This window comes from Zeugodacus cucurbitae, chromosome X (genome assembly GCF_028554725.1).
Source record: "Zeugodacus cucurbitae isolate PBARC_wt_2022May chromosome X, idZeuCucr1.2, whole genome shotgun sequence".
Classification (NCBI taxonomy): domain Eukaryota; kingdom Metazoa; phylum Arthropoda; class Insecta; order Diptera; family Tephritidae; genus Zeugodacus; species Zeugodacus cucurbitae.
Genome location: NC_071672.1, coordinates 32,002,622 through 32,013,892, shown reverse-complemented (window position 1 = coordinate 32,013,892; position 11,271 = coordinate 32,002,622). Strand labels below are relative to the sequence as shown.

At 31.5% G+C, this 11,271-nt stretch overlaps 1 protein-coding gene and 1 long non-coding RNA gene across 10 annotated transcripts in view; one reads left to right on the top strand and one right to left on the bottom strand.

Moving 5' to 3' along the window:
- The first annotated feature begins 892 nt into the window (after positions 1-892).
- On the top strand, positions 893-3,574 carry LOC128923108 (uncharacterized). The gene is made up of 2 exons (XR_008472175.1): positions 893-1,475; positions 1,570-3,574. It is a non-coding gene; the product is annotated as an uncharacterized LOC128923108 (long non-coding RNA).
- Positions 3,575-6,227: 2,653 nt separating this feature from the next.
- LOC105219324 (calcium/calmodulin-dependent protein kinase type II alpha chain) overlaps positions 6,228-11,271 on the bottom strand; it is a 54,966-nt gene continuing 49,922 nt past the window's right edge. For 8 of the 9 annotated variants that reach the window (XM_054235563.1, XM_054235565.1, XM_054235567.1 and 5 more), the window contains 3 exons: positions 9,403-9,497; positions 7,642-7,756; positions 6,228-7,147 (listed from right to left, as the gene is read on the bottom strand). In XM_054235563.1, the coding sequence (XP_054091538.1) occupies positions 7,003-7,147; positions 7,642-7,756; positions 9,403-9,497 (355 nt within the window). In that variant the 3' untranslated portion in view covers positions 6,228-7,002. Of the gene's footprint in view, positions 7,148-7,641; positions 9,261-9,402; positions 9,498-11,271 lie in introns of those variants that run through there. The other variant, XM_054235572.1, reaches the window with a different exon arrangement.

Sequence of the window (11,271 nt, the reverse complement as noted above, 5' to 3'; positions counted from 1 at the left end):
CGTCAGTTCTGTGATTTCCCAGCGGAAAACAGAAGTATACTATGAATGTCAGTGGTTTGTGAAGCCAGGATCTCCACCTTGATTGGGTATTATTATTCGACAATTGCGGTGAGCCTACTAGAAATGTTCGGAGATTTTCCACTTCTATATCCGCGAGGCTCCAAGAAATATTTTTCTCGATTTCGCAAAAGCGCCACATTTCAGAAAAAAGTAATGAGATGATTCCAAAACATCCTCCGCCAGGCAGCTACTCCAGCTAGCATCGTGGATCCGATGGTAGGAAACATGATTGTGGATTGCTGCTTATAATTTCTGAGTACAAACGAGTCAATTTCTCGTCAAATATAGCTGATTCAAATCCAAAAGAATGTAGTGTCAGCAAACGTTTTCTTTAATTAATATTAATTAATTAATAGCATTATTTAGTGTTGGGGCATTAAGGAACGGAAACATGAGACAGACGAAGCTTGATTTACTTCATTCACCAGTATATAGAAAGAAAACGGGCGGTTATAAGAAACATAGTGAAATCCTATGCGTTTAAGGCCCTAAGGAGAAACAAATTACGTATGTGTTTAAAGACCTAACTAAGGCATAGCGCGAAAAGTTATTGCATCGTAAATTGTTTTACGGTAGAAATTATGAAATCATTTAAATAAAATAATATAATAAAAGAAGTCAGATTTCATTTGGAATATCAGACAATTGTATAAAATTATTTAAAAAATAATAATTTATAACATATGACTTTGCCATTTTATCTATGTATAATCAGCAGTTGTTTGTGCATTGAAATGTTCTTGCAATATTTTGTTTTTGCTTTAGCTTGTGTTATATTACTATATATTATGATGTTGCATATTTTTTTACAAACAATATAAAAATTATAGAAATATTAGGTAAAAAATTGTAATTTTAAGTAAACATTTAACTAGTTTTTATAAGCGACATATGCATAACCTTAATTATTGTAGGTAGCGGAGCAAGTGCATATATTATATATGCACATATATATGTATATACCAGCGGACTTTGAAGGCATACACGTTGCGCGGCTAACTGTGGCTTTGTTAAACTGTATAGACATAACCACATTTTGACGGAAAAGTTGCATATATATGCTCTAGGATTAAACCAACCTCAAATTGTTGTTAATAGAAAGCAAATTTAAATTGCTGTAATGTTTTCTATATGATTGCCTTGTTGCATTTCATCCTATACAATTCATGCACACTTGTATGCAATTAAATTCATCGGAAGAGTTATAGCCTTAACAGACGGCAGCGCTAATTTGCATCAGCAGGCTTAATTTGCATTATCTTGCGCATTCGATCCATTTTGATGCAAATCAGTGATATATAAAAACAAACAATTTTGATGAATTTAGCTGAATATACCAAATTTGATTATGCAACACTGCAGAGAAAGTTTTGCTATTGTGAATGTGGTTGATACAAAGAGGAAGTCACAAAAACGTAAACAAATGATTTAAGTTTCTATTTTACTAATTCAATTCAATTTAATTTAATTTAATTGTTTAAATTTATTAACATATTTAATATTTAATAGTTTTAGATTGCAGAAATTATACAGCGGACAGTTTCAACAATAACAACGGCAAACAGCGACGAAAATGTGCTGCTAGATTTGTGCACTTTTTTTTATGAATTAACAGATTTCTCAAGCTGCCTAAATGCACAAATCTGCCGTCTGTCAGCATAAAATTTCAATTCGCATTAGCATTTCGTAAGGCGCATTAATTTTGCTCGTCTGTCACTGCTATTATGCATTATGTTTGGGGGCATACAGTCATGCGCCAGCGTTGCACCTACGAAAGTAGTATTGTATTGATGAGCTCATGATATTTTTATTTAATTAAACTAATTAGCTATGTGTTATTATTATATAAATATACGCGTATGGTGTTATTGTTAAATCATAAAATATATGTCTGTTTTCTCGAGTTTATCTATCCTAAAAAATGGTAGATAAGTTGATGTTAAGTTAAGACGAGCGTGTTGCCAATAGATTTTATGTTAAGCCTGCTTAGTTTTAGTATACATTTTAAACTTTTAGATTGTTAGATTTCATTAGACAATCTACATATTGTTATTAGGTATTACAGTTCTTTTGTTATGTACATCAGCTACATTGTTATCATTACAATTTGGTTATTGGTTGTCTTCAATTTCAATTTCATTTTCACATTTACATATTTTATTTTAACGCTGCTTTCATCGTATATTTTTAAGATAACCGTTCAACTAATAAATAAAAAAAATGTCTACATTATTGATTTTGTCCACTACATGCTATACGCTTATGCATAAATACCTGCCTGTCTCTTTCTCAATTATGCCAAATCAACCAATTATTCCAAATCAAACAAGTGCATTATGATAATGTACAGTGTAAATGATTGTGATGTTATAAAAAACTCCTAATTCAAATTAAATTGAAATTTTAAAGTTAACAGTATAAACAGTATATTAACTATTCATTGTTACGCGACTCGTTACAGTTTTGTTTGCTTTCTAACAATAGTTTAATCATTGAGTTTTTGTAATTTTTGTTAAATATTGCTGAACGATATGTTTTTCTAAAATACACACATTTGCAGATTTCACTGTCACAAAATTCTACATTCGCCTTTTTAAGGGGTTAGGTGGGTTTCATAATTAAAAAATTGTGAATTTTTTTGTTTTATTATATAAAACAATATTCACCAAAAATTTTAAATCGATCCAACTAAAATTCTAAGAGATAGACATTTTGATCTTTGGCCCTTTGACGATACCTCAAAAAGTTATGCAGTGATTTTGTTTAAATTTCGCACACAGCTTTGAAATAACATTAACTAATTAAAGAACAAAAGATTATTTTCGAAGTCGTTTAATAATACAGCAGTTAGAAAGAGTTGTTTGACGCACTGACTTGGCAGCTGAGAACTTCGAACGCGTTTTCCTCAAAACTATGTTTTTCAAACTAAAAAAAGCTAAAGTTTCAAAAAACAAAATTTTCATTTAAAAAATTCTAAATTTTCAAAAAAAACTAAAATTTCAAAATAAATAAACTACAATTTAAAAAAATATAGCTAATATATAAAATAAAAACTTTACAAAAATAGAAAATCGAATACTCGAAAACGAGATACGAAGCGGATAGCAGGGTGTGAAATTGTATGTTAAATATTATCGTAAATTTATTTTAAATATTTTTGGAATAAATTGAGAATTATATATGCATGAACTTCAGCATTAATTAATACATTTTTAAATTTTGTATATTTTTTCTGATCTGATTTTGGTTATTTTTTTTAAATAGGTTTGAACGGTTTAGTTACTCGTTATGTGTTAAATAATATTCAATAAAATGTGAAATAAAAAACATTGGTTTTTTTATAATAAAATTTGTATTTATTAAAAAAAGTGGGTGAAGTGTTTGAGAATAGGATTTTAATAATAAATATGTGCTTACTTTGGTTTTATTTAAATAAATAAGTACAGTACTTTTCGCTTAATTGCACATCAAAATTTGCACAAATTTTCGTTCAATTAACCGGGGAATCAATTAACAGATACTCGCTTAATTGAACAATTTGTTCAATTACAGGAATCACGCTTATTTGGACCATTTGGTGAAGTAAGCGATTACGTGGGAATCAAAATTTTAAAGTTTTTTGTCTTATTAAATAGTACAATATTAAAATATTATCAAAAAGTGAATGTAAAACTTTAAACGGATTTAATATGCTGAATGAAATATATGTAAATATACTCATGTTTTCAACCTCTTAAACCCACCTAACCCCTTAAAGGAGGCTGCATACATATGTACATATATGCACTTAAAGTTTTTCAAATATTTGAATATTTTTTACCATTATAGGAAAAAATGCAATAACAATTTTTTGTACTTACATACATAGGTATCTATGAATCTATTTATGTGCATATGTACATATATATATTTTTTATTCAAATTTATTATTAAAAAATTATACAGTGTTGATTTTTTCAACAATTTATTTTAAAATTTAAAAGGAAAATGATTTTTGATGACATATATTTTGAACCAACTAAGCGGGAAAATCAATTAACCGAGTCCATTTATCCGAGAAAATTTACATGTGCTTTCATATGCTATATTTTTTGTCCGATAACACCGTTCAATTAAACAGGGAAACCAATTAACCATAGGGTAAATTAAATTAAATTACACTAAATGTATAAAAAATAAACTAAAAAAATTGACTACAAACGATTTTCCAGTAACTGTTGAGTCTGCATTACACAACTAAAATAAAATTAAAAAAGAAAAAAACAATTAATAATTAAAAAAATATTTTAAAACTTTTAATTTTACTGTAACTAGCTACAGTCAACCAAATTCGTATACATACAAATATTTGTCACTACATTGTTTAGGCTTTGTTTTAAATTTGAGTTAAGGGCACATCTCAGGTCAGTAATGTAGCAAAAGTGTACCGTTGAAATTTAAAATATTTCAAATTTCTATTTTCCTAATTAAATTATGTGCAATATTATTAACAACAACAAATATTAATATTTTTAGATGGCAGAAAATAAACAGCGCACAGTTTCAACAACAACAACGACAAACGGCGACGTAAATGTGCTGATAGATTTGTGCACTTTTTTTAATGCATAAACAGATTTCTCAAGCAGCTGTCTACTTGCACAAATCTGTCGTCTGGCACCAAAAAATTTCAACTCGCATTCGTATTTCTTATCACTGCTATTACAATTTTGTTTTCTTTTTTTTGTGCTAATAATAACATAGGAATGGAGTACACAAAAAGTACAAGTAGCCCATTAATGGAACCGCTAAATGTATTACGGAGTACAAGTAACATGTGCTTCCTGGCACCACAATAAAAAATAATGAATATGCACACTATGTGTTAGTTATGAGATTTTATCAGGAACTAGTAACTAAAGAGCGTTTTTTAAATAGTTTTAAATTGTTTGGCTTGCACACCAACACAGAACACAGTGTGCAGCGGTTATACCACTTTAGGTAATTACAGCTAGTAAGCCGGTGCGGCGCATTATTTTTCCCAAAACTGTGTTTTGAAAGTCGGTGAACAAAATTTCTCGGAAATTGCTAAACCGATTAGTTTCAAAGTTTTGCACAGGCTTTCGAACTATAGTTTCTCGCACTTAAACGAGTTTTTTTTTTTATTACATACCGATACATTTTTTTTATACACGAAATTATGGCAAAATCGTTTTTATTTTTTGGAAAGCCGCCCTTTTGTTAAAAATAATTGTTTTACGTATTCCTGCGCTTAGTTACAAGATTATATACTACTTTAATCCGTTTGATTTATTCATTTCAGTTGAACCATTTCAGAGCTATAATTGTCACGACAAAACTACTTTTAAAAACTTTTTTGATATGGGTGTTTGGAGTGCCATAAACTGTTATGTTTAGAAATAAAAAAAATTATACAGCACTCTTCAAAATTACCGTAATTTGTGTGCAAATTCTTAGCATAATAAATTTAGTAATTTACATAGGAAAATGCTTGAAAAATCTTTTAGGGCTCATAACTAGTTGTAACCCGTTAATGTGGTATGTTCAGCTTGAAACTTAAAATTTTAATATTTAACATTTGGCTTTCGAAAGATTTACATTTTTTAATTAAAAAAAATGAACGGTTTTTAAATTTTCACTAAATGAATACCAAAAAAATAATAATAAGATAAATTAAACTTACAACACATTGTTAAACTACGCAACTCACACACTCTTTATACGTACAAATAACAAATATTTTCGTACTTTTTTAGCAAATTTGTTTTATAATTTATATGCCACATTTTTTGTATTTTTGTTTTAATTATTTAGAGCATACAGCATTAAATATGAAGTCGTATTGTACATTAATCTGATTTCCTAGTATGGCTACGAATTTCGTGTGACTGTACAACTATAATCTTTCATTAATTTAATAACTTAAAGTTTAACTTGTGTAAGTTGTGCTGTTTAAGGATTGAGCTTTCAAAACTGCTAATTATTTGCTGGTTCACTCTCTTTATGTCCTGTTTATATTGTTTTCACACACACAGTAACAATGTATATTTCAAATTTTTCAATTTTATTTTTTTTATTTGTATGTTAAACTCTGACGGCATTTCATGTAGTAGACAAACAAAAAGTACAAACGTAACCTAACATCAGAAATAACAGAGTTATTAATATATTAGCTACATAATTAAACTCATCGTTTTATTTTCACATTTCACTTAAATAACAACAGTTTAATAAGGATTACAATAATTTGCGCACAACGTGTGTATTATATGCACATTCTTTATTTGCAATAAAATTATTACTACTTTTCATTAGTTGTTTAAATTTTTTGATTAGTTTTTTCATAACTATTTATAATAATTCAAATTCTTCTCAGGCTTATTTCAAGTGCAAATTTTCTAACATGAAGACAGTTAACATCCTCACGTAGTACCTGTATTTCGCATATTTCTTAATTTTGAATATATTTTGAATACTCTCCTCTTCCTCCTCACATTTTGCCTACACTTTGCGGCACTTGAATATGGCATCTGTGTATATATTTATTATAAGTAAAGTATAACCACCAACGCAGCCATTTCTGTTGCACAACAATAATATGTTTTAATTATGAATGCATTTCATTACTACAAGAACCTTTGACTTTAATCTTTTTGTTACCGGATTTTTTGAATAAAAATTTGGTATGCACACCAATGCCAAACTCAACATCACCTTATCATACAACAGTGCACAAACACTGCTACATGAATACAATATTATTTGTCTCCTATTATTGCTCGTACTATTAAATTTGTTTGCTGTTGTTTTTATATTTGTTTGCTAACATTGTAGTTTGTTGTTGGTACTATTTTTGCGAGCAAGCAACATTTAATACCATTTTATATGCGTCGCAACAAGTTGTTGTGGTGTGCTTACCGGCGTCGTTATGCATTCATCATTCTACTTCTGCTGAATAAAATCGAAAGTTGTTGCACCGCTAATTTTGCCGGACGCGCTACGATGAAAATGTACATTCTGCCACTTATTATCACGCTTATGCCATACGCGTGTCTCTTCTGACTGGTGCGTATGTGCATGTCCTTGCCTGATATGGGGGGAGAAATGTTAGTAATATAACACTTGTTTGTACATATATGCAGTTCAATATTTTTTTGTTTTTAGCAAAAAGCTCTTTTTCCAAAATTATTATTTTTTTAACTATTTATTTAGTACCGCCCGACATACTAAACCATCAGAAACCAAGGTTATGATAAGGAGTAAGAAGAAAGAGGCCGAAATGTGTAGGCTGACTGGGTCATGCTAGGGCTAGGAATGGACAAAAACACTCCAGCTTTGAAAGTGTTCGATGCGGTACACGTTGGTGGAAAGACTAGGTGGATGCACTTAGTATCGTCAAAAGCGAGAAGGAAGAACGAATAGTGTGCTGTTGTTAACTCAGCTATAACCGCGTAAGCGTTGTCTACTCCATTAAAACAGGAGTGATGCCATTGATAAAAAGCGATTGTCGATTTGTGTTTTTCTTAGCTTCAAGCGTTGCTTAATATGTTATAATTTAATTATTAACGACGATATACTTACTTGTCTATGTATTGAGTTAGACGTACGTAGGCAATGCATGCTGCATCTTCTCCCAGCAAGTGGACATGAGGATTCAGAATAGTAGTATTTATGGCTTTACAATTCTTGCCCAGTACTGCAGTTAAAACAAGAAAAAGTTTATTAGGCAGAAACTAATAAAAACAAATATTCTCAACAATAAATTATAAAGAAAATTAAAATTAAAATTAAAAAATTAAAATATATATATAATGGGAATTAAAAACTGTTTTCTAAATATTTTATTTATCTGTTGTTTAGTTGTATCGTTGTTGCAGTTTCATGACTTTCAGTCAATCAGTTATATATTATACGATGATAAGTGAAAATAATTTAAATATGATGACAATATAAAAGATACTATAAATCAGAAAATAAAAGGTCGAGTGATGCCTTATTAACAAACAGTGGTGCCCGAACCCAGCTGACATTATGGATACAATCACTGTCTGGATTATAAGGTGGTTGCAAAAGAACCTCCCAAATACGCTCTCAAAGCTTTAATCGAGTCACTATCGACATGTGTGGCCTGGCGTTGTCCTGATGGAACACAATTCTTTACTTACTGGCCCATTGTTTCCTTCAGACGGTCACTACAAAACCATCCTGACCGTCAAACCTTGCTCGCCCAACGTTTGCGCCGACTCACCACGATTTTACTACGGCCGTTTTTTGTTACATAACCACTTTTCATCAAGAACACCCAACCGCATAAGAAATGTATCGATTCAGCTGCGTTTCGCAGATGGAAATTCGGTGACAATTGTGCTTTGTCATCAAAACTACTGATTGCACTTAGACAAATTACTAAAGCCATCTTTTGGAAATATTATAGATTTATTTTTACTATACCGACTATTTTCGAATGTTGGCCTCAAAGCTCGTTTTTGCCTTTAAAGAAAAGCGAAAAGGTCAGCTTTAAACTTGGTTGTAACTTACTGTATTTGAACCCAGTGTATTACCTGAAGTTTACATCATATTAAAATCTAAAAACTAAAATTGAATGGTCATATTATATTCATGTGAAAGGTTGGCGTGGCGCTTTAACGAATTTAATGTATACATTTCACAAACTACTAAAACCATACAGTGCAAAAGTGGATGAGACCTAATAATCGGAGATATGATGAAATCGAAAATTAATGAAATGAGGAATCGGTTCAGGAATTACCCCAGCTCTCATATACTATATATAAAGATTTTGTTATAAGGTTAGGTAAAGGGGAAGATCTCTTCAACTGCAGGGAGCCTTATTTAGACGACAGCGGCTGTTATTAAGTTCTTAAGTCGGCTGATGCCGTTTGGTACGCGGAAGCTGTGCCTGCCGTGGTGTTTTAACCTAAGTCTGGTGAATGCTGGACATTGTAGGAGGAAGTGCTTGACTGATTCCGCTTAGTCTTTCTCCTAGCAGCTTTGGCAATTAGCGTTTGCCTTGATACCTAATCTCACCTGTGCCAATTGAACAGTGACCAGTAAGCACACCAATGATTGCGGCGACATCAACTGACAGGACCGTTTTCGGTCCATCGTGGGCCAGAAAGACATCGTTACAGCACAGGTGCTGGTTGTCTAATGAATTTTCTGCCGGATATGTGTTTTACCTTAATAGCATTCAATAAATAAATTGTAATAGTATAAAATATTCGGCTGATCCTAGCGTATAGTTATTATATAAGTAAAGTATGAATTATAAAAAAATATAAAATGTAAAATATTTTTCAGAAATTTTAGTTTTATAATTACCGTTCTCAAAATAAAACTTATGGAAATCAATTCCCTCAACAAGGTTGCCCAGAGCTTCAGGCTCAAATGCAGTTAAATGAGGATCACAAATTTTGCTGGAAAGCGTAAAATAAAAGTATACTGTTAGACGTGCAAATATATATATAAATATGTATTAAGTATGGAAGTCATTTTTTAAATTGTAATAATATTTGAAAATAACGCAGTTGAAAATCGTTTCAAAATGCCCGCCAAAAGATTAACATTTAAGGTGGTCGAAAAAGAAAAAAATTGCTAACTAGCAGACCACCTAATCTTGTAATCTTGGAAAGTGGTACAAAACTAATGAATTCAGCACAATACCTCCAAATTTTGGATACAAATTTTAAGACAAATGCAAGAAATTTTAGTTTTTCAACAATCAGAAGCCAATACTCAAATTTTATCAAGACAATGTTCCAAAACATAAAGAGCTTCAGGTACGGACTTGGCTGCTTTATAACTGTGGCAGGGTCATTGTTACCCCAGCGCAGATCCCTGACCTTAAACCCAAGGAAAATTTGTGGGTCTGCCAAAAAAAAGTAGCAAAACGAACAGCACTGAAGTCTGCCATACACGAAGAGTGGCACAAGATGCCATTGGAATATGAACTACCAAAGTTGGTTCATTTCATCAAAAACCACCTATAACATGTAGGCAATGCGGTTTAAATGATTTTCATAAACCAGTAGAATTAAATCTCAATATTTCTTTCACGTCCAGAGAGTAGTGGGATAGGGCGAGGTGGATAAAGACACAGAGATAAGCAACTATACGGACGGATCCAAACTGGATAAAATAGTGAGGTGAGGTGTCATTTCAGCAAAGCTCGATACCATAATCTTCTTCTGTCTACCAGAACACTGTAGTGTCTTTCAAGCGGATGTTACTACAATTAAATACGACATTTTTGTTCTAACAAAGTAGGTATGTACCAGAGAGCTGCAACGGATATATCATTTTCGTGCACACTCGAATGTCCACTCTGATTTTGTTTGATCAAACTTTTCGGTATGAATACACGTATTGATCGCTTGGAGACATGTTCAAAACGAACGAGCCTTTCGCGACACTCGAAATACAAGCATATATGCTTGTTTTAACAGAGTGCCGAGTTGACACTCGTTTGTGAACGAGCTACCACTCTAACCCGATCGTATTGAATGTGATCGAGTCACACACGAGTGTGCAGAAAATTTCAGAATATGTATGTATGTAATTGGCAGTCATGCTATTATTGCGTAGTGATTGTCAACGATTATTGGTTTTGTTTGTTTTGTTTACTTTTTATAATTCATAATGACAACGATAGAAAAAACGGGTTGTGAGAACATTTCCAATGGCACAAACACCTTATCTGGTCTACACCTGAAATTTGTGATTTAAAAAAAATTAAAATATTTAAGTGCAATGAAATGTTTTTTATTTATGATTTATGAATTAATAAATAAAATAAGTTTTGAGTGAATTCTATTCTTAAATTGAATTATTCTTTTATAATATGTACTATGTACGTCGAATATTCAAATTATTCAACCAAAAAAGCTAAGACAGAACGCGTCATCCCGACGCCAACATAGATACATATGTGTGTACGTATGTTTATCTATTATTTTTTGGTTTTCGAGTGCCACTCGAGTGTGTCGATCACAATCAACACGTGCACGACACACCCGAAAATATAATATACATAAAATCCGAGTTTGCTGCTTGCACTCGAAGATAGGACCGTCTTGATTGTTCGTTTGCGTTATTTTCGCTTCGGGTTCTAAACTCGATCGAACACGTGTTTGAAGAGTGTTACGACACACTCGTACCGAATTTAAGCTAGTGTGATTGAACACACTCGAA